Here is a 23,637-nt window from a genome sequence, read left to right as displayed (position 1 = left end):
CCAGTATCAGGCACACATGTGGTGCCCAGACCAAATGTAACATGCAGGCCAAACACTCAAACACTACAATAAAAGATAAATAGAAACATTTAAAGCATTATTTTGCAGCCTTGAAGAGACTAGTGTAATAGTAGCAGTTTCAACTGTAGAAGGCACTTAAAATTATGGTTAACTGCCTTGGAGTTTCTTTTCTTCCCTTCTAAGACAGGGCCTCCAGGTTGGGGATTTTAGCTCAGTGGTAGAACATTTGCCTACCTAGTTCAAGGCCCTGAGTTCAGTCCTCAGCTTAGAGGTGCAGGGGTAGAAAATAAAAAGACAGGGTCTCATTGTGTGGCCTCTGCTGGTCTGGAAACTACAGATTGGCCTGCTTCAGCCTCCCAGCAGGGCTGAAAATGAAAGGTGTGTGCCCCCCATGGCCAGCTGCCTTGATATTTCTGAGCAATTGCATTGTATCTGAGTTTCACTGCAACAGAATAAGTCTGTAACAAAATTAAGTTGGGAGGGATTTTGTCTAATTAAGTAGGGGTTTGTGGGAAGCCACAGTCCCAAGGTGGTGCCTAGCCGGATGCCAGGTAGTCCGAGCTCTTAGCTGTAAACAAGCCTTATTTGGAAGTGCTTGATGGATCTGGTGTGCTTCCTCCTTCTGTGGCCTATCCAGGATCGCCAGGTGGCATGAGCTGATTGGGCAGTGAGCCCATATTTAAGGGCTTTCTGGGGCTGGGAGGAGCAGAAGATTGTTCAAGGTTCCTGAATAAACTGCTTAAAACGTCCAAACGTTGTGTCTTCCTTGCTGGTCGAAGTGGTCACCACAGAGGTACTTTGGCTTTTTCTTTTTAGGTGTACACATATGGTGTGTGCATTTAGAGGCCAGAAGTCCTACCTGATTGCTTGAGACCAGAGCTCAAGGATTCAGCCTGTCTCGTCAGCCAGCCTGCTTCAGTGCACCTTTGTCCTGGCCCTTAAACAATGGATTACGTACAGGTGGGCGCAATGCCTGCTGGGTGCTGGGAATGAAGTTCTGCCATGATGCTTCACAGCAAGTACTTAGTTATTCAGACATTGCTAGCCTCACTTTGGCTTTTTTATTTACTCTTTATCCGTAACATTTCAATTTTAGTCTTTAATTAAGCATGTAAAACCAAACTACTTAATTATTTTTCTCCATGAACTTTTTGTGAAATTCAGATTGCAGTGTACCTTTTACATGTCTTCTCATCACCTACACCTTTTGCGCAGCTTTTAATACAGAACCACAACACCATTCCACTTTGTTTTAACCTTCAAATTGGCCTTGAAGAGGTTGGGGTGGGTCAGAGAGGTTAAGGAGAGGGTTTCCAACTCAGAATGTTTCCCTGTGAATTCTCTTCTGCTTCTTACTCTTGTCTCTTCTTGTGCTCACTCCAGCTATTTCTACAAATGTATTATTTGAGCACAGTGACTGGGATCCCACCTCCAATACTAGTGATATCTATGACAGGTTATTTAACCAACCCACACCTCAGTTTCTGCTTCTTTAAATGGAAATAACATAATGGCCAATATGACTGACCTTGGACAAGTTATCTCTGCTGGTACTTCGGTCTGCTATCTACAAACTCTACTAAAAAGCACTGCTATGAGCCAGGTGTTGGTGGCGCATGCCTTTAGTCCCAGCACTCGGGAGACAGAAGCAGGTAGATCTCTGTGAGTTCAAGGCCAGCCTGGTCTACAGAGCTAGTTCCAGGACAGGCTCCAAAACAATAGAGGAACCCTGTCTAAAAAAAAAAAAAAAAAAAAAAAAAAACAAAAACAAAAATCCAAAAACACTGCTATGGAGATTAATACATGGAAGCTATTTATGGTGGACGCTGACCTTATGGTCAGTCACATGTAGTGGCACATGGATATACTCCTTGAACTTTGGAGGCCAGACCTTGTCTTTATTTTTTTAGATGGGGTTTGTCTGTGTAACAGCTCTGGCTGTTCAAGAACTCACTCTGTAGACCAGGCTGCTGGCCTCAAACTCACAGAGATCCTCCTGCCTCTGCCTCCCAAGTGCTGGGATTAAAGCTTTGTGTGCACCACCAACACACAGCCCAGTTAGGAAGTAGCTCAGTGTTTGCCTGCTATGCGCAGAACCTGGGTTGGGCTCTCAGTGTACCTAAATTTAAAAAAAGTGGGGATCGGGCATGCTGACATAGATCTTCAATCTCAACACTCCTTTGAGTTCTTGGCCAACTTGGTGTACATTTTGAGAGTTCTAGGCCAGCCAGAGCTAAATAGTGAGACACTGTTTCAAAATAAAAGAGTGACTGTAGGTTGAAGCAAGCTTCTGAGGCTACTCATGTATCCCAAAGGATAGCTATGCAGAATAGCACAGTGTGTTTGACAAACAGCTGGTGTCTGGTATGACAACTGCTGGCTGCTTACTGGTTAGGCTGAGTCCAGTAAGACAGACCCTAGAATTGAAGTAATGTCTCATGTGGGGCCCAGAATACTGATGACAGAGTTTCAAAGACATTGTCTTAGAAACAGGACTGAGATCATGTTGGGAAATACTGAAAGGCAGCAAGAGGCACAAAAAAATAGCAAGGTAACCACTCCATAGTTAGGAAAAGTCGTTTCCATTTAATGCTAGACTTTCAAGGATTGAGATGCAAGCCTTTATGCAATTACATCCAATGTTAAAATTGGTAATACATAATTTACAAAGATTAACATCAAAACAATCATCTATTTAGATATGCTTTTCTGTAAAAAGGAAATATATTAGCAGCATTTATATTTTCCGCAATCACACAGCCTACAGACATGCAGACTAACTCTGTATCTATTTGCAGTGATGTAGTGCTTTGCCCCGCATTTCAAACACCAAACCCACCTGGCAGCTGGGGGGGGTTGTTTTTATTTTGTTATTATAAAATAACTGAAAAATAAAAAAGGCATTAATTTCTACACCAGTAAGAAAAACAAGTTTTTGCACTTACCTAACATTTGATTGTCTAAAAACATTTCGGTTTTTAATCTTTCAACAAAAGAAAGATAAAATGACAGCGTAGTGTCTTTTGCTTCTGTTCTTACATTTTACAAAGTTTTTTCTTTTTTAAAATTTTAGTGTTTAACACTATTAAAGGAAAACAATGAATTTAAGCTCTTTCTTGTCATTTTCTTGCTTTTGACTAAAAGGAGACCCTCAAAGTGCCCTTAGTCCTACCTCCCTCCCACCCGCTCCCTGCAACGAGAAACAAAAGAAACCACTCAGATGGGCTTGGACATGCGATCCCCAGCTCCACACATGAGTATCTTATACCCAGGTCTCGTGGTAATGTACAATGCTTCTCTACAGTAAGAAAATACTCCAAACTATTTTCTTAATTTCTCTTATTTCTTTAATAAAATATTTTGCTTTTTCTCTGCTCAAGGGGATTTATGGCATCCCCCTCCTCTCTTTTTTTTCCCTTAAGAATAACACAGAAAGGAGAAAAAGAAAATCAATGGAATGAAAGAATGTTTCTACCTAAATGAGTCAGAGCGTCGTCATCATAAGGGGAAGGAAATGTACAGTTAGGACATCATTGGTCCAGCATCAGAAAAGAGTAATGAGGATGTGTTTACTAATGTATTGCTTACCAATCTCACAGTACACACACACACACACACACACACACACACACACACACACACACAAACTTGGCACATTTAAAAACCATGTTTTCTCTTATAAGAACATCTAAAATGTATATGCATATGTATGTCTAAGAAGACAAAGCAAAGCTTTTTGAATTTTACTTGTGAAGAAGACAGTATGGTTTATGAACTTCTGGTCAAGAGACTGGGAGGGAAGGAGACCCTGGATATACCTCCTGATGATGTCATTCAAAAAGGTGGAAGGAGATGGAACCCGTGGTGAGGAGACAGACACTGGAAACTATACAATAAGAAAATAAGAGTAGTGTTTTCATCAATTGGTAATCTAGAACCAACACTCTGACAGTGAACACTGCTCAACAGTTTTGTAGTGAGTTTCATTAGAGGAGAAGTTTTAGAGTTTTTATGTAGTTTTACATGTTCTTTGTTTGTTTTGTTTTTTGAAGTAAATCTTTTTGCACAGCAGACACACAGGAAGAGAAGCAGCATGTGTGCTGGCGGGGGCTTGGCTTTCTCAGAAAAAAATACTTTGGGCAGGTTATGAGGGGTAAAACAAAAATAATTACAAACCCTGCCCTTCTGACCCCATGGGGCCTCTGCTACCCCAGGGTTCTATTGACTCTATTTTGGGGAGTAGAGGTATGGAGAGTGGCAGCAGTTAGTTCTAAGTGCTTCGAGCAATCAATTCATGTTCTACTACTTTGACCTGGCTGGGTAAGAAGGAAGAGAGAACTTTCCTGATCAAGGAACATAGGAGAGGCCCACTACAGTATCTGTTTCAGGTCTCTGATACAGCTCTTAGAGCTAAGAGAATAAATGGGGTAGGGCTGGGATCCAGGCCCTCCCTTTTGAGTCTGAATTTATACCTGGTCAGAGGAAGCAGCATTCTTAGTGCCTGCAGGGTCAGAGGGCAGCCTGGAAAAACCCAAACCGAGGAGTATCAAGTGCTGTAAAGTCCCATCAGCTTCTGGCTACTCCCAGTGTGGGACTCCTCTCTACAGTAACCGTGAGGTAAAGCCATCAAGAGGAGAAGTAAACTCAATTGCCTCAGACAAGCCTACTTCCTCTCCCTCTCCACTAGCTCGAAGGTTTGTAAGTACCTAATGTCAAAGACATGATTGCTCTCCCCTTGCCTGGACGGAATTTTGCCGCCCCTGTTCACACTTAGAGAGCAAGAGACGGGACTTGTTGGCTTCATTGGATCCCAGATGCTCCAAGTTCTCATTCCTTTGAGAGTCATTTCCGAAAGCTGTTTTCTGGTATAAACAAAGTGCGCCTTCGCAGTTTCCTGCCGGACCCTTCCTCCAGAAGGTAGGTCACATCGATGGCTGAAAACAGAATCAAGATGGTTCATCAAATGCCACTCTTCCACACCTCCATCTGGATTTGCATGCTACAGAGAACTCAAGGGTGCAATTATTTTTCTTTTTCTGGCCTAAAGCAATTAGGTCTTTCTCCAGGTCTACATTTTTTGTTTTGATGCTGCTATAACCTCCCACCCCCACCAAAAAGAAAGATACCACCTCAGCTCAGCCCCATGCTGAAGACACAACCAAGGCATGTTTAAGAACAAAGTCATTTTTTAAGAACATGTTCCATGCTGGTGTAATAATCTCAAGTTGTTCTGGATCCAGACACAACAAAACTTAGTGGTAGAATGAGTTGCCTAGCATATGTGAGGTACTGGAGGTTTATTTTCCAATACAACACACATACACCTGCAAACATACACACTCACATAGTTTCCTTACTACTTTTCCATTTACTTCTCACTCATCTTCAATCCTAATTATAAGCCGGAGCCTTACCAATTTTTTTTTTTTTTTTAATGATTTACTTCTAGTTTACCTGCATTTGTGTTTCACATGCATGCATGTATGTGTGAGTGTGTCGGATACCCTGGAACTGGAGTTAGACAGTGGTGAGTTCTCCAGCCCCAAGTCTTACCATTTTTCCCAGGGATTTTCTCAAGGAGATTGAGCAAGATCTGGTTGAGCCGTTCCCGCTGGCTGTGCTTCCGCTCCTCAGGTGTGCTGGCTAACTGGGGCTCTGGAGTACTTTCCTCTGGTTTCTTTCCACTGTCACTGGTGTCGGCAGTGACTCTTTCCTGTTCCGGCTCCTCAGGGCTGGGCACCCCACTGGCTGCTTGCTCCTGACTGGCCAGTACCTCTTCAATCAAGGGCAAAGCATCATCCTCTTGCCCTAGGTCTTTCAGGGGTGGCTTTGAGCGTTCAGACTTCCAGGATGATCTGCCAAAAAGATATGTGAATTCAGGACAAGGCTGAACAAGATACTTAGACAGGGGCAGGAAATGAAAGCTAGAGGCCTAAGGATGGCTTGAGATCCTGGAGTCTGCTTATGATGGAGTTAAGAAATCCAAGCGTCAGCATTAGTTCAAACCATCACTTTTTTCTGAAATTTAATTTTCCCTTTATGGCAGTACTTGTGTAAACTAGGTTAGTGTTCTACTACTTAGAAATGAACCTAATATCCATTTGCAAAATTAAATCTTTCTTCTTGTTCTCAGAAATCCTAAGCAAAATGAGATACAATCCCATAAAACATACCAGTCCTGGGCAAGCTGCTGAGGTGTTGGCTGATTACCTCATGCAAAGCAAGAACAGCCTGTGATACCCACGTCCAACCATAATAGGATTTAAGTGGATTTTCACTTTTCTATGTTACCTAGTATTTCTTCACTTTTTACAGGCTACCATTATGGAGAATGTAGTGGGTATTTAACACCTTTTAAATTATATGTGTGTGCATGAGTATGTGTATGTACATGAGTATAGGTGCCCATGGAGGCCAGGAGAAGGTGCTGGATCCTTTGGAGCAGGATTTACAGGTGGTCATGAACAATCTGACATGGGTACAGGGAACAGAACTCATGTCCTCGACAAGAACAGCATGGGCTCTTAACCACTGAGTCATTTCTACAGCCCCAGTAGTGGCTATTTATGCTTTTTCCTGACAGACAATAGAAAAGCTTTCATGATGAACATCCTTCTCATTTACAAAACAAGTAAAAATATAAACTGTTACGTTTAAACTGCTAAGTGCAAACTGTGCAATACTGACTCTAGCTCTCTAACAGAGGCATCAAAAGGTGACAGACCATCGTGGTATAGAGAGAACGAGGGATCATGAGTCCATCTGCAGTTCCAGTTCTAATCTTTCTTTTTCTCTTGATATTATCCTGTTCTGGCTAAGGATGTGTAATGGGACTGCACATCTCCCATTTTAGTGATGGTGTTACTCAGGGCTACCCTAAGAGAATAGCCAATCCCAGTAGTGGAGACCAATGAGGAGCTATTTGCTTTCTTGCTCTACATTAGCTCTTGGCTAACCCCTTATGAAACCTCACATTCTTCTAGGACTCACCGCCCTCCGTTCCTCTTGTAGTTGTCAGGGACATAATGAGGCTGCAGAAAAAAAAAAGGGGGGAGCACATTAATGCTGGATCTGATCTGGGGACACTAAGGTAAGGAAGGCAATTTGGATGACATATTTATTTTTATCTTTTTCTTTATGGTTAGGTTATTAGGATGCTGACATTTCCCTCTCTCTCTTTTTAACTGCCACGAGGCAAATGGCTTTCTCTGCCACATGCTCCTGCTATCATATACTGTGCTGTTAGAGGAGCACAGCAGTTACTCTGAGGAACCATGGGATAAAACCTCTGTAAACCAGAATAAAGCTTCCCTTCTTTTAAGCAGATCACCCCAGGACACCTGCAATAATAACAGAAAGCTGACTACCACTCTCACTTGTAAAGAAGGCACAGGATGAGGAGCCTGTCAGCCGGGATTTCATCATAACAAAGAGATGATAATGGCCAAAATCCTATGTAGTAATGAATGAAAATCATTGGTCTGTGTTTTCAACAACTAGAAAGAATACCCAGGAAGGAAATGAGAGTGAGAATGCGAACATGAGCAAGTATCCCATCATCAAGCTATTTTTCAGATTACATTTCTTGTCTTCTATTTAAAATTATTTATTTATTTAGTGTGTTATGTTTGGATGTTGAGCACCACAGCTCATGTGCGAAGGGTTTTCTCCTACTATGTGGGTTATGGGATCAAACTCAGGTATTCAAGGTCTGAGGCAAGTGCCCTTATCCACTCCCATGTCTTATGCTCCACCCTTTTTTTTTTTAATACAATGTCTCACTATGTAGCCCTGGCTACCCTGGAACTTGCTACATAGGCCAGGTTGGCCTCAAATTACAGTGCTCAACCTGCCTCTGCATCTGAAGGGCTGCCACTAATGGCCTGTGTTTTCACACTCAGATATACCTTACATTTTTGAGTCAAACTAAAAGGGAATAAGCATCAAAGGATATTTTAATTGCTAGGATTGTTTGGAGCTTAACATAAGCCTAGGCTACATAGTGGCTTTGAGACAAACCTGGATTACAGTAAGACCCTGTAAGATAAAAATAAGATTATTTTTTCAGGGATACTATCATTTTTTTTGTATGTATGTATGTATGCATGCATGCAGACAGGGTCTAGCTGGTCTAGAACTTGCTATGTAGATCAGTTTGGCCTTGAACTCACAGAAATCCACCTGCCTCTGCAGTCCCAAGTGCACCACCACACCTGACTTTTACAAATTATGAATATGAATAAAGGAAGGTGTAGAGGGATGGGAAGAATACTCAGCAGGTAGGAGCACTCACCATACAAGCATGAGGAGCTGAGTTCAAATCCTCAGTACTCACATAAAGAAGCAGGTTGTGGTCCAGTGCTGGGTGTTGGGGCAAAGACAGTAGGATTACTGGAGTTTGCTGGTTATTAGTTCCAGGTACAGTGAGAACCTGTTTCAAGGGATTAATGTGGAGAGCAATAGAACAGGGAAGCCAGTCTCCTCTGGCCTTCTCACCTGTACTTGCACATGTGTACGCTCACTGCACATATTATTAAAAAAAAAAGGGGGAAGAATAGTGAGACCTCACAGTGTCACACACATGTAATCCCAGCACTCAGGAGAGGCAAGGGAATTAAAATTTCAAGGTCAGTTGAGCTAAGTGGTGAGATCATGCCTCAAAACAAAATCAATAAAGGTGACTTACTGAGAAATCTCTTTTGGGAGTGAGCTTCTTGGGGAAATGATCAAAGGCATAGGGTTTGGTGCAGACAGGATATCGATTCCGATGGATCTTGTAAAATAGGTGTGCTGACTTGTCAAGCCGATAATCACAGATGTATACATCTTGTTCCTTTACTCCTTTGGGTCTTCCTGTAAATTCAAACACAGTTACAGAATCTGACTTCTTAGGCCAGAGAGATGGCTCAGCTGCTAAGAGTATATGCTGCTTTTACAAAGAACCAGAGTTTGGTTCCCAGTACCCAGGTGAGATGGCTCATGATTGTCTGTAACTGCAGCTCCAGGGGATTTTACACCCTCCCTTTGGCCTCTGAAGGCACCAGTACTCAGATAAAGATACCTACACATCGACACATTATTAAAAATAAAATAGATCTAAAGAGTGGTGGTGCACACCTTTAATTTCAGCGAGGCAGGGGGATCTCTAAGTTCAAGTCCACAGAAGTCTGGTCTACAAAGAGAAACCCAGTCTCAAAAACAACAAAAAGAAAGATCTGAAACAAACATCAGTAAATCTGATTTTCCTTTGTCCCCAAAAGCAGCCCAGTGGACAACTATCTCTGAGAGAGAAGACAACCCATAAAGAGGAGATACTATCGTCATTACAAAAGGTTGGAAAATCAAGCATTTGGTGGTTGTAGAAATAGAGTTTTTAAGCACTCACATCCAAAAGAAGATGGAACATAACAGTGGAATGGAATAACAGAATGTAAAAAACCCAAAATGTTGAGTGAATGTTGCAGGGATTTTTGAACAAATACTCTGAGGAAAGGAATGGTTTATGGGGAAGTTATGAGAAAGGAAGAGTCACAAATATGAGGAAACACACCGGAAAGATAACCCTTTTTAATTGGAAATGTTAGGGTCACAGAGCTATAAGCAGTTTGTCAGTATGGAATAGAATACTTACTATTGTCAAGATTTTGCTAGTATAATGAAATAAAAATATAGGTAACTAAATTCTTACCAATCACGACAACAAATACACATCAAGCTAGCCATAAACTAGAGCTTTGTATATTATTTCGTCTTTGTAAAACTCAAAAAAATCTGGTTTCCAATTAAGGAAACTTAGGCTTGGTTAAGTATATAAGTAATAAAATGTGATGCACCTGGATTCTGGAATTGGCTCAACATTTTAAAATGTTGGAGCAGGGTGGTGGTAGTGGGCACACACCTTTAATCCCAGCCCTCAGAAGGCAGAGCCAGGTGGATTTTTGAGTTTGAGGCCAGCCTGGTCTACATAATGAGTCTCACGACAGCCAGGGATATAGAGAAGCCCTGTCTGAAAAGACATAAAAAAAAAAAAAAAAAAAAAAAAAAAGTTGGGATCAAGAGCTTGCCAACAAGCCTGATGACCTGAGTTCAATCTTCCAAACTCACTTGAAAAAAAAAAAAAAAAAAAAAAAAAAGAAGAAGAAGAAGAAAAAGGTTGCTGGGTGTTGGTGGCACACACCTTCAGTCCCAGTCCTTGGGAGGCAGAGGCAGGCGGATCTCTCTGAGTTCAAGGCCAGCCTGGGCTACAGAGCTAGTTCCAGGACAGGCTCCAAAGCAATACAGAGAAACCCTGTCTCAAAAAACAAAACAAAACAAAACAAAACAAAAAACAAAAAACAAAAAAAAAAAAACCAAACAAACAAACAAAAAAAAAAAAAGGTGATTTTAAGTAAAAGGAAAGGGACTGACTATCTGAAGGAAGCTCACACCAGCTCTTTCTGGGTATCTCTCTCCCTTAATTCTTGTGTTTATTCATTAGAATACCTTCATTAGCAGGGTATGGTGGTACACATACACTTGTAATCTCAGGCAGCTGGATCTGACTTTGGAATTGAAGCCAGCCTAGTACACACATAATGGATTCCAGGCCAGGGTAGCATAGTAAGATCCTGTTGCAGAGTGAATGAATAAATAAATACGTAAATGTATTTTGTCTGCATATATGTACATGTACCATGTGTATGGCTGGTGCCCATAGAAGCCAGAAGAAAGTGCTGGGTCCCCTAGAACTGGAGTTAGAGATGGTTCTGAGCTGCTATGTGGGTGCTGGGGACTGAACTCGGGTTCTCTGTAAGAACAGCCAGTGCTCTTAACCGCTGAGCTCTCTCTCTCTAGTCCCAAAGACCACCTCTCAACAAGCCTTCATCATTTACCTTTACAATATGTATAAAGGTCCAACACACAGCAGGTCCCAACTACAGCCTCCAAGGGAATGATCTCATAGAGTGGCACCCGAAATAGCTCATTGTGATAGAACCGACGGGATGGAGAGTGGTGGGTTTCATGGGGGCGGAAATAATGGTGACCAAAGGCAAACCGTTCCTCTCTTTAAAAAAAAAAAAAAAAAAATAAAAAAAAAAAAAAAAAAAAAAAAAAAAAGAATGAGAAAGGAGAGGTTAAGTCTACTAGTAAGACTCCAGTGCACACTCCACGCTGCGGGGAGGATACAGCTGGAAGAAGAGAGGACCCAGCACATACTTTTCATTCTTCCAAAGCTTTTCGATTCTAAAGATGTCAAGTTTATCTCGGTTAATGTGTGATAACAGTCTGTAGGACTGTCGGACTGGATGGCCATCAGGTGTGCGCCGACTGTCCCTCATCAGGTACACACAATCACCTAGGTACAGAACAAAGGAGAACATTAGCATTGACCCTCATTGTATTCCTTCAGGCATCATTTTATCTGATCCAGGGTCTAAAAAATAGGTGGGGGCAGGCAGATAGCCGAGAAAGTAAATGAGCCAGGACCTAGGTTCAATCCAAAGTACGACAAAAGAGATTAAGAGAAAATAAAAGTAGCATTCTTATGACAATTACTATCAATTCTAATGACAGAAGGCTCTTACTTTTTGTATTTTCTCTTTATTAGGTTTATCAGGTTTATTTTGTTTTGTTTTGAAGACAGGTCTTACTACATAGTGTTGCCTGGCCTAGAATTCACTAAGTAGACCAGGCTGACCTCAAATAAAGAGATCTATCCCTCTGTTTCCAGATGGGATTAAAGACAGCACCATCACACCTGATCTAGGTTTAAAATTACTATAAGGACCTTGGATACAGCTTGGTTGTAGGTTGCTCGACTGCCATGTTTGAAGCTTTGGCTCAAATACCAGCATAGCAAACAAACAAGCAAATAGTCAAAATGTAAGTGTAAGTCAGGCTATTGTAGAAAATTCTTCTTCTTATTATTATTAGTTTGGTTTTTTGAGACAAGGTTTCTCTGTATTAACAGCCGTAATTGTCCCTAAAACTAGCTCCGTAGTACAGGCTGGCCTTGACTCATACAAATCCACCTGCCTCCGTCTGGGATTAAAGTCGTACGCCACCACTGCCCAGCTACAATATTATTTTAAGGTATGTTACATTTGTTTATGCTCTGGAACATTTGTTTAACGGTGTAAAGATGCACTTTTGTTTATGCTGCATTTGTTTAACTCTGTGTAGCTGTGATTCTCTGCCTGTCTAAAACACTTGATGGTCTAGTAAAGAGCTCAAAAGAGGCAGGAGAAAGGATAGGCAGTGCTGGCAGACAGGGAGTATAAATACAAGAAACAAGGAAGGAGCAAGATAGGACAAGGAGAGGAAGACAACAGAGGCCAGTCACCCAGCCAGTCAAGGAGTAAGAGTGAAAGCAAGATAAACAGGAGTAAGAGAAAGGAAAAAGGCCAGAGGTGAAGGGTAGATGGGTTAATTTTAGTTAAGAAAAGCTGGCTAGAAACAAGCCAAGCCAAGGCTAGGTGGTTAAAAGGAATAGTTATGTCTCCATGTGTGTGATCTATTAGGAAGCTGGGTGGCACCCCCCACCCCCTGCAAAGACCAAAGAGCTAAGACCAAAAAAGTAAAAAAACACCAGGCAGGGTAAGCGAATGCCTATTATCCCAGACCTGGGAGGCAGAGGCAGGGGCATAGCTGAGAGTTTGAAGCCCGGCCTGAGCTGTAGTCTGAAACAAACAAACAAACAAACAACAACAACACAATAAAGCAACCAAACAAAAGCAACTAAACCAAGAGGAGGGAATGATAATGCCTCACTATCCCTGAAGAGCTATAGACAGTTAATGGTTGGCTAGGGAAGTGGGGTGGCGAGTCATAGTCCTCAGGGATATAGCCTATGGTAAGCTTCCCTTGCTGAAGTAAATGATATACCCTTCTACCCATGCTCATGCAGACAGTCCTAATAAAATGCAGTGGAACACACAGTAGGGACTTATGAGAAGGGGTTTGGTGGGAGAGGGAAGGAGGTTAAGAAAGGATAATGGTAAAGGGGGAAAAAAATCCCCTTCAAATAAAAAGAAAAAGCTGTTTGTACAAATTGGTATATGTTAAAAGTGGAGTAATGTTGAGTTTAAGGGTATCTATTCAAGGCCATGCAGGCTGATAATCACCACACACAAAGCATAGACTTCCCACTAGTCAAGGTCAGTGGGATTTGGGCCTTAGTACTTACCCTGACGAAGCAGCAAATCATCTCGGAGTAAACAGATGAAGTAGACACAGCCAGGTTGGGCATAGTGGGGCCGAGGGATCATGGGTACCTCCTGAATTGCAGAGAATCAATGGAGAAAGGCTAGAATTATTACATTTGCTAATGATCTCAATTAAGAGAGGAAAAGAACTAAAACTTAACATTTCCGTTTAAGCCAGGTGGATATGGTGCACCTGTTTAGTCCCAGGACTCCAGAGGCCGAGGTAGGTGGATCTCTGTGTTCAAGGCCAGCCTGCTCTACAGAACTAGTTCCAGGACAGCCAGGGCTACACAGGGAAACCCTGTCTCAAAAAACAAAAAGAAAAAGAAATGCTGCCTAAATCCTCCTTTTTATGGAGATGACTTAAGATCATAATACACATTTATTGATTTACTGTGTGTGAATATATGTATGTGTATGTGCTTGCCCTAGCACATGTGTGGAGGTCAGAGGACCATTTGCAGGAATCAGCTCTCTTTTCAACCATGTGGATTCCTGGGATGAAACTCAGCTTTCGAAGTTTAGCAGCAGGAGCTTTTATCCATTGAGATGACCTGACAGCCCAAGACCACACATACAAATAGAGTAGTACCAAGATAAGAACCCATCCAACCCAGTCAAGTCATTGACTCTTACTTCAGTAAATAACTCTGAGTCAGAGGCCGCTTTCAACAAAACACTACCTGATACAAATGGCACTTAGAATTCTGTCTCTACTACTGAGAGACTAAGGCGAGATAAGGGTGAATTTGGAACTAGCTTGGGCTATACAGTGAGCTCCTAACTCAGAAACAAATCTTAGTTTTTTATATAGTACCATTTCTCTTCTCTCCTCTTTTTTTCCCTTGAAGACTGGCCTCAAAATCAGAGATCCACCTCCGTATGCCTTCCCATTGCTGGGATAAAGATGGGTACACCACCAATGCTCAGCTTTATATATAGTATCATTTCTTTCATAGATCCTATGTATTTTATTTTCCTTTGGTCACACTCCTGAGAAAAGGACGGGCAAGAATTGCCACCCTCAGCGTAAAGACGAGGCATGGAGAGGCTGAGCAATTCTGAATAGGAGGATCACACACTACTTCTAACTGTGGATCAGCTTACCCTGTCCACAGGTCGAGGGTCACACTGCTCACACAGGTAGTGCTCCACGTCTGTGTTCACACCCATACAGTCACAGTGCTGCCATACCTGTGAACATAGGCACACTTGATAAGGGGATTTAGTGAGAGAATCCCTGAGAAATAATGATAGTGATAAAAAAAAAAAAAAAAAAAAAAAAAAAAAAGCAACAGGACAGAGCAAAGTAAAAGAGAAATAAAGCCCTAAGTGGATGAGTGAGAAGTAGAAATAACTGATAAAGTTAAGAGGTAAAACAATGTTTGAATAAAAGTATATACATCAATTCTAATATATAGATCTGGACAAATAAAATGGAAGATGAAGAGAGAAAATAAAGATAATTGTACTACTCAACTATCACTTGGTATGTAACGGTACTAATGCTGCAGTTACTATGAAAGGCTTTATTCTCATAAAGAATGGCACTAAAGACGCTTACTTGACTTTATGCTCCCAATAATCTTATGTATTATTCATAGCCCAATGAGCAAATAAACTAACAAGTATACAAGTATGCAGAACACTACAAATTGAGTCCAGGACATGGCTCTTCTAGTAGGAGCCATCTATGGATGAAACTTAGATACAATAGAATCTACCTGTATTCATGTTCTATATTGTATGCGATTCATATTTTTCAAGATAAAGCACTATACCAAACATTACCCTCCTAAGTGCAGATTTTATGAGAAATGTACAGTTAAAATTGGCAGAAAGCAGCAGAAAGGAAGATGGAAATGAAAGAGAAAAAAGGAAGAAAGACTGTATGAGGATAAACAAATGTTGTGCTAAGTTACAGTTCATAAAAAGCCTGCCACATCAAATCCAAGGAAGAACAGGTTGCTTTTCTGAATATGGTCACCATGCCCATCAGGACCAGGCGTCTGCATCGCCTTCAACACTCACCATGCACTTGTCACACTGGATCATGAGGCCTTCATCCTTATAGAGGCCACAGATACATCGGATGACATCATCATCCTTTTCATGCCCATTATCTTTTTCAGAGACTGAGGTCTCACTGCTGTCTGCCTCACTTGCTGTTTCTCCTACAATCTCATCAATTTGAGCTGATGCCTCATGCCGGGCATTGTAATAGGCCTTCCGTAAGCGGCAAACATCCCTCCCAATTGGGGATTTACGCCCATAGTACTTCTGAAGAAAGCAAAAGAAAAAGAGATCATTTTTGTTCTTCTCATTATGGTTTACAAATATACCTGCAGAGGCAGCATGATTTTCTTTATTCTCCCCTTTTGGCTAACAAACTGAACTATAATGAATAAAAATTAGAATTTAGATAGTATGTTTTGCTATTGCGTTCCTGTCAAGGTCATTAAATTTTAATTAATGTTGCAAGCATAATGTATTGCAGAAATTTCCCATTTTCCTTTGTTTAGCAAATGCTTGGAGCACATAGTAAATGTCTGTGGAATCTGGGTTTTAATAGAAACTATGTCCTAATTGAAGACTGCTCTAATTATTTTCCTACCCTAATAACCTTTTCTGTTTTCCCCAGAGTATTTCAAAGTCACTGGAGAATTGCCTTTTTTAAGCTATTATATAGTATTTCATTTATACTCTAGGCTTGCTTTTGGAGGTGGGTCTTACTTATAGCCTGGTCTGAGCTCAAACTTGAGCTGACCTTCTTGCCTCAGCCTTTCAAATGCTAGGATTACAGGAGTGAGCCACTAAGCTTGGTCTCATATGTACTTATTTTCATGAACAAAGATATGACAGATGCAAAATAAATTGGTAAAAATGTATAATATAAAAGTTCACTATAAAATTAGGATTTTATAAAGATTATATTGTTTTTGACAAATGACTCAATCTTCCATTCCAGAATTTTCTGTGCGTGCGTGCATGCGTGTGTGCGTGTGCGTGTGCGTACACGTGTGCCTGCCTGTCTGTCTTTGTAGGCCACAGGAAGAGCTTGGGTATCCTGAGGAACCCTGTCCACTTTTTTTTTAAATGTGCACTGGTGTTTTTCCATGGGTGTCAGGTCCCCTGGAACTGGAGTTATAGACACTTATGAGCTGCCCTGTGGGTGCTGGGAATTGAACCCAGGTCTTCTGGGAGAGCAGTCAGTGCTCTTACCCACTGAGTCATCTCTCCAGCACCCACCCCCACAACTTCTTTTGGCTTGGAGTTAACCAGTTAGAATGGAATGGATGGCCAGTGAGCTCCAGGATCCTCTTGTTTCTGCCTCCTCAACTCTGGGACTGCAAGGGCACAACACCACACCTGGCTTTTCTTTTTAGTCAGGGTCTCATTATGTAGCTCTGGCTGGCTTAAAACTCATGCTACATATAGACTACAGAGATCCATTTGCCTCTGCCACACTCATGCTGGGGTTAAAGGTGTGTGACATTATATCTGGCCACATCCAGCATTTTCACTTATGTTTTGGGGATCAATACTTTTACAGTGTAAGTATGTGTACTGACTGAGTTAATTTTTTTAGTTAAAAAGTTGTTATTGCTATGTTGCACATATATGCCATGGCATGCATATAGGTCAGGTAATGACTTAGCAAGTGAGTTCTTTTCTTCCAACACTATACTGTGGGTTCTGGGAACAAAGTCAGGTTATTAGATTGCATAGTAAGTACTTATACCTGAACAGCCAGCCATCTTGTTAACTGGGCACCCACCCCACCACCTCTGTCAAGAGACAGAAACTTACTGTAAGAATTCTCTGTGGATCAGGCAGCCTTTGAACTTACAGAGATCTACCTGCATCTGCATCCCAAGTGCTGGGAGTGAAGTTATACATCACTATTCTTAACCAAAAAATGTAAAGATATCTATTTTTATATACATTAATGTTTTTCCTGCATGGCTATCTATCTGTGTGAGGGTGCCAGATTCCCTAGAACTGGAGTTACTGCCATGTGAGTGCTGGAAATTGAACCTGGGTTACTCTGGAAGAGCAGCCACTGTTCTTAACTGCTGAGCCATCTTTTCAGTCTGGCCAGAATACTTTTAATAAATGGAATTTTACACTATTTTGCACAACATAATGCAAAGAGTGTCTAAGGAAAATGACTTGTTTTGGGTTTGGAGAACTGGCTCAGTAATTAAGAGTACTGGCTGCTCTTACATAGAAGGTTCAGTTCCCAGGACCTACATCATGGCTCACAACTATCTGATGCCCTCTTCTGTCCTCAGTGCACACTGCACACACGGTGCATAAACATACACGCAGGTAAAACACGATACAAAAAAAAAAAAAAAAAAAAAAAAAAAAATTCCTGGTCAAGTTGATAAGATGGCTTAGCAGGTACTTACTGCTAAGCCTGACAACCCGAGTTTGATCCTTGGGACCCACATGCTATAGGAGGAGGAAACTGATGCCTCTACATGCATGCTGTGTCATGTATATGCTCCCACAAAACAAATAAACAGATGTAGCAATTAAAAGAAATTTATTATACTTCCCAACATGAAATTTAAAATTTTAAAATAGTTATCTTTAGACCAAACTTCTTAAATTTGTGTTTGATGTTAACAAATACCTCAGCGTTTCGAAAGACCTTGAGCATGTCAGCATCAAATGCTTCCACTGTTTTGTAATACCCAATGAGGATCCGTTTTTCTATGGTATTGAGATCCAGGGGGTCAGAGATCTTCTCATAATAGTCAGCGTTCCTGGAACACAAATCAGGCTGTCAATCTGGTGCACTAACCTCTCTACTGAGCTCTGCAAGGCTATCACAAACATGACTTACTTTTTCTTTGGGGGGAGATTCAAAAGTGGAGCTGCAAGGGCTTGTTGGGAAGAATCTGCAAAAGAATACAAGGTTTAGCACACACATGCTAAAAGGAAGGACATTAGCCAACTCGCCTGCCTGCCTTCCTTTCTTCTACTTGAGATGAAGGTCTTGTTTTGTTGTTTAAACGGTCTAGAACTCATGGCTTAAAAGAGCAGCCTGAATTACAACCACCTATCAGTTCACTTAACTTATTTTATTAAAATTTATTTTTCCTTGGTCAGATGTGATGGTCTATGTTCTTGGAGTTCTGACAGGATACATCCTCGAATACATACTCAGTTGCAGCTACTAAGAGTATCACCTGTGCACATTCACTATGTTCCTTTTTAAAAAGGGCCTTGTCCACCTCCCATCTCTCTCTCTCTCTGCCTCCCTCCCTCCTTCCTTTCTTTTTTTGATTTTTCGAGACATGGTTTCTCTGTGTGGCTTTGGAACCTGTCCTGGAACTAGCTCTTGTAGACTCACAGAGATCCGCCTGCCTCTGCCTCCAAAATGCTGGTATTAAAGGCATGCAGTACCACCACTGGGCCCTCTCTCTCCTTTTTTACCTTCTCCTCTCTCTTCCTTCTCTTTACCCACCAAAGAGATCAAACAATACTTTAAAAATCAAGCAATATTATGAAGGATATAGTTCATAGATATAAAATGTTAAATAATGATAGCTAGATCATGATAATAATTTTCTATAAAGAATGTGAGCTATAACTTTAGGGCAAATTCTTGCTCCTGCTCGTAAGCCTGCTGGTTTCAAACCACTATGTAAGCAGGAAAGACCTCAAGTTTCTTTCTCCCTTCCTTGCTCCCTCCCTCCCTCCCTTTCTTTCTTTCTTTCTTTTTTTTTTTTTTTTTTTGGTTTTTCAAGACAGGGTTTCTCTTTGTAGCTTTGGAGCCTGTCCTGAACTTGCTCTGTAGACCATACTGACCTCAAACTAACAGAGACCACCTAACTGCCTCCCCAGTACTGAGATTTATGGCGGGTGGCACCACTGCCTGGCAAAAAATCTTTTTACAACAAAAAAGATCATCAGATCTAAAATATGTTTTCCAGTCTCTCTTAAATGTCCATAATTAATATTCTTGTTGGTATGGATTTGACTGAATTCCAGATAGAAAAGAATTTAGTAGCCTTTCCCTATTATTTATTTTTCTCAAACAGTGTGACACACAGCATTCTTAGTGAGGGATTCTGTCTCATTTGGTATCTTCTGGTAGTTTCATTGGAGAAAGAGAAATGTTGCTTAGAGTGCAGATATATATACTAAGTAGGTAATATTAGAGCAGTTCCATGTTAGTCAAAAGGGCTTTCTAAGAAGACACACATGGCACAGGTGCCACAAAACCTTACATCTTTTTATATTCTTGTTGAGACGGGATCTTATTATGCACTACTGGCTGGCCTGGGTCATGTACAGAGATGGCCTCTGCCTCCTAAATGCTGGGATTAAAGAAGTACACTACCATGCTAGGCAAAAGCAAAAAACAAACACTCTACAGTTTTTTTTTTTTTTTTTTTTTTTTTTTTGGAGACTGCTTTCCCTGTACCCTGGCTGACTTTGAACTCAAAGATCCACCTGCCTCTACTTCCCAGATTTGGGGGATAAAAGGCATATGCTACAATCACCTGGCTGTATGTGGACCATGATGGCCCCACACTCATAGCAATCCTCTCTAGGGCTGGGTTTAAGACATAAGATACTATACTTATAATTTTTAAAAATTCATTTGATTTCATTTTATGTACATTTGTCGGCATTCATGTCTGTGTGAATGTTTAGGATCCCCTGGAACTGGAGTTACAGAGAGTTGACAGGTGCCATATGGATGATGGGAATTGAACTAGAGTTCTCTGGAAGAGCACTGAACTTTCTCTCCAGCCCTGATAATTTAAAATTTCAATGTAATCTCATCCATGGAAATTAGATTACCTATCCTCTAGTTAAAAAAAAAATATAGTAGTTAACCATAAATAATAAGCACACATTGATATGTACAAGGCTCTGGGTTCAAATAACTGAACAAGTAATTTATTCTATAATTCTCTATCTCTGACAAAAGGTAGAACAAGGGGCTGGAGAGATGGGTCAGCAATTAAGAAAACTGGCCTGAAGTAAGAGAAGACCTGAGTATAACTCCCAGGTCAGTAAGCTTACAACACTGCCTGTAACCCTGGCTCCATGTTGTCTGGCGCCCTCTTCTGACCTCCATGAGCACTGCATGTACAGGGACAAACAGCCTCACCACCCAACACATAAATATTTTTTCTAAAAAAACAGGAAGTCAGAGGCAGGAAGGCAGATCTCAATGAGTTTGAGGTCAGTCTGGTCTACAGAACAGTTCCAGGATAGTTATGACTATTACACAGAGAAAACCTGTCTTGAAAAACAAACAAACAAACCAACCAACCAAAAAAAAAAAAAAAAAAAAAGAGGATGCAGAGTTAAGAGCCCTGGCTGCTTTTGCCAAGGATTCCCAGAACTGCCTGTAAATCCCTTTCCAGGGGATCCAATGTCCTTTTCTGTCCTCTGCTGGCAACAGGAATACATGAGGCACACAGATAAAAACAGGTAAAACCTCCCATTCACATAAAAACGGGGAAAAAAAAAAAAATCTAAAATCCTTTATCTATTAACAACTACCAGAAGAACAAATTTATCTCCTAAATTCACAATCCTACAGTGTTCTTGAAGTGTGGGGCTTCTTCAGGAGAGGGTGAGACTCATACCTTTGTAAGAGATGATACCATCACAGATCTCTTTGAAGATCTGTGCTAGGCGAGCTGCCCGAGCCACTTCCAGGTTTTCCTCCGCAGCTGCCAAGCGTCTTGTTCTTACAGATCTAGCTGTCTGCAGGGCAGAGAACTGGGTCATGAAGACATCTGCAAAGAGAAGGTGAAAGGCAGTTTCAGGAAATGAAGAATGAGATGTATCTTTTTCTTTGCCAGTTGATTCCTGTGTTTTTTGTTTTTTGTTTGTTTTGTTTTTTTGAGACAAGGGTTTCTCTGCATTGATTTGGAGCCTGTCCTGGAACTCGCTCTGTAGACCAGGCTGGAATTAACTCACAGAGATCTATCTACCTGTCTCTGCCTCCAGAGTACTGGTATTAAAGGCATGTGCCACCAATGCCCAGCTTGACTCCTGACCTTTTTTTTTTTTTTCCTTTCTATTTTCCTTTAGGATATTAAGTAGAATTAGTGGGCAGGTAGTTGTTTCTCTTTCCATAGAGAAAAACTAGAGAACACTAGTGTTTACATATAGTAGTAAATGCTACATAGTGTAGTAGCTGTGTGTACTTCAAAAAGAGTCTGACAGCCTCCATCTTCCTTATTTTCTTCTTTCCTCTCTGTATCAACATACTGTTTCCTTTTTTCCCTTTAAGTCTCTTAGCAGTTAAGAGTGTGTGTATTGCTCTTTCTGGGAACTTGAGTTTAGGTCCTTACCAGGTAGCGCACAACCTCAGGTAGTTAAAAACCTCCGGTAGCTCACAACTTCCTCTAACTCCAGCTTCATGGTATGTGATGTTTTCCTCTAGACTTATACACTTAAACGTGACAAACCTTTAAATGGATGTGTGACCATGTGAGCTGAGTCCAGGCTACAGGCAGTACAGTAAGCTTTCTATTTCCAGATCCTGCCCTTGCAGTGCTGCTAAATAAAGCCTTGTCTGATGGGAGATGTCATTCTGTAAATATGTTTCTCTTCTTGGCTAATGAATAAAGCACTGTTGGCCAATAGGAAAGCAAGATAGGCAGGGCTAGGAGACAAGGTGGTTTCGGGAAGAGGTAGGAGGAGAGTCAACATGTAAGACCAAGAGAACAGAGGTCCTGATTCTCTCTCTGCTAAGACCACATGGAAATAAAGTCTTGTCTGATGGGAGATGTCATTCTGTAAATAAGTTTCTTTTATTGGTTTTGTCTGCATTAATATTTAAGACAGAGCCAGCCAATAAGAAACCAGTAACTGGCCAACAACATTACATCTAATACAGCGTCTCTCTGTGTTATTTGGGGCTGGTGTGGCTCTGGGACCAGATGGTGGGAAAACAGCTCGTAACAACGGCATGCTGAAGGAAGGGTGTCTCTCTCTCTCTCTGTGTGTGTGTGTGTGTGCGCGCGCGCACAAATGTGCAAATTTAGCAACAGGCAATGTGTCTGGCACCATGTAGATCAGGCTGGCCTTGAACACAAAGTTCTTCTGCTTCCTAAATATTGGGATTACAGAATGTGCCACCATACCAGGCACATTATTTTCATGTATTTAGCTTGGAAGCAGGAAATCATAGGGAAGTGGTTAGCAATTTGGGACTCCTTTTTTGTTTGGCCATACCCCTCTTTTAATAAGTGGCAGCATGAGATACTTAACTGATCATAGTCACACACCTCTCTCTGAAAAACTTACCTGTCAACTTGTAAGATAGGACCGACCCTGTGGTGGTTTGAAAGAAACTGGACCCCAAAGGGAATGGTACTATTAGGAGGGATGGCTTTGCTAGAGGAAGTGTACTCCTGTGGGGGCAGGCTTTGAGGTTTTTATGCTCTGGATACTGCCCAGTGAGTCAGTCAACTTCCTGCTGCCTACAAGACAACTCTTGGCTACTTTCTCCAACATCATATCTGCCTGTTTGCCACCATGCTCCCTGAAATGATGATGGACTGAACCTCTTAAAAGTTAAGCAAGCCCCCTCAAATGTTTTTCCTTATAGATGTTGCCATGATCATGGTGTCTCTTCATAGCAATAAAAAACCAAACTAAGAAAGACCTCTACTTGTATGGAGGGGCATACACATCCTACTTTGAATAATGGAAATTTTCCCTTCCCTTAAAAACATCAAACTTGGCTGGGCAGTGGTGGCTCACGACTTTAATCCTAGCATTTGGGAGGCAGAGGCAGGTGGATTTCTTTGAGTTTTAGGTTAGCATATTCTACAGAAGGAGTTTCAGGACATGCAAGGCTACACAAAGAAACCTTGTCTTGAAAAACCAAAACCAAACCAAAAAAATAAAGCATCAAATTTAAATTCTTTTCAATTGTACTCCACTTATCAAGTTAAGTGGGTTGATTTAGCCAAAACTGGTTTTGAATGCATGCATAGTAAGACAAAACATATATTTAAAATGAACTTTTGGAAGAATCTCCTATTTACCATGTTACATCTATGCAAAATTGGAAGTACACAGGATCAAAATAAGATGCATTATAGGAAGGGACAAGTGTAATATAAAAGTGATTATATAATTTGATCTGTCAATTAAAATAGAGACTGTCTTCAAACATGATGCTAATAACCAAACTCCTCTATCTCTGGAACCCAGAAAGAAAGTACATAGTCAAGCATGTGAGCCCTTTTCACCCATGTTGCCTGAGGTGACCCTTGACAGTAATCTGACCTGTCATTTGCTACTTTTGAAAATCCATGTAAGAAGCCAAGAATTTGGCCATACCCAGTCCAGACTTGGATCTGTTACCAGTCCATTGAGTGATGTGTATAATCAGTAAATAACTCTACTATTTGAACTGTTTGGCTTGAAAATTCAA

The 23,637-nt window shown here is 41.1% G+C and overlaps 1 protein-coding gene across 9 annotated transcripts in view; it reads right to left on the bottom strand.

Moving 5' to 3' along the window:
- Nucleotides 1-2,587: 2,587 nt before the first annotated feature.
- Ash1l (ASH1 like histone lysine methyltransferase) overlaps nucleotides 2,588-23,637 on the bottom strand; it is a 146,711-nt gene continuing 125,661 nt past the window's right edge. For 3 of the 9 annotated variants that reach the window (XM_051198831.1, XM_051198830.1, XM_051198829.1), the window contains exons 17-29: nucleotides 20,828-20,980; nucleotides 18,061-18,115; nucleotides 17,848-17,980; nucleotides 15,237-15,485; nucleotides 14,313-14,399; nucleotides 13,187-13,277; nucleotides 11,218-11,356; nucleotides 10,893-11,065; nucleotides 8,708-8,874; nucleotides 8,315-8,452; nucleotides 7,012-7,052; nucleotides 5,575-5,876; nucleotides 2,588-4,955 (exon numbers count right to left, since the gene is read on the bottom strand). In XM_051198831.1, coding sequence (XP_051054788.1) covers nucleotides 4,864-4,955; nucleotides 5,575-5,876; nucleotides 7,012-7,052; nucleotides 8,315-8,452; nucleotides 8,708-8,874; nucleotides 10,893-11,065; nucleotides 11,218-11,356; nucleotides 13,187-13,277; nucleotides 14,313-14,399; nucleotides 15,237-15,485; nucleotides 17,848-17,980; nucleotides 18,061-18,115; nucleotides 20,828-20,980 — 1,820 coding nt within the window. In that variant the 3' untranslated portion in view covers nucleotides 2,588-4,863. Of the gene's footprint in view, nucleotides 4,956-5,574; nucleotides 5,877-7,011; nucleotides 7,053-8,314; nucleotides 8,453-8,707; nucleotides 8,875-10,892; nucleotides 11,066-11,217; nucleotides 11,357-13,186; nucleotides 13,278-14,312; nucleotides 14,400-15,236; nucleotides 15,486-17,847; nucleotides 17,981-18,060; nucleotides 18,116-20,827; nucleotides 20,981-23,637 lie in introns of those variants that run through there. The other 6 variants (XM_051198833.1, XM_051198834.1, XM_051198835.1 and 3 more) reach the window with 6 other exon arrangements.

Source organism: Phodopus roborovskii, unplaced genomic scaffold (assembly GCF_943737965.1).
Source record: "Phodopus roborovskii unplaced genomic scaffold, PHOROB, whole genome shotgun sequence".
NCBI classification, from domain to species: Eukaryota; Metazoa; Chordata; class Mammalia; order Rodentia; family Cricetidae; genus Phodopus; species Phodopus roborovskii.
The sequence above is the reverse complement of the archived record's forward strand: the minus strand, read 5'-3'. Positions and strand labels throughout refer to the sequence as shown.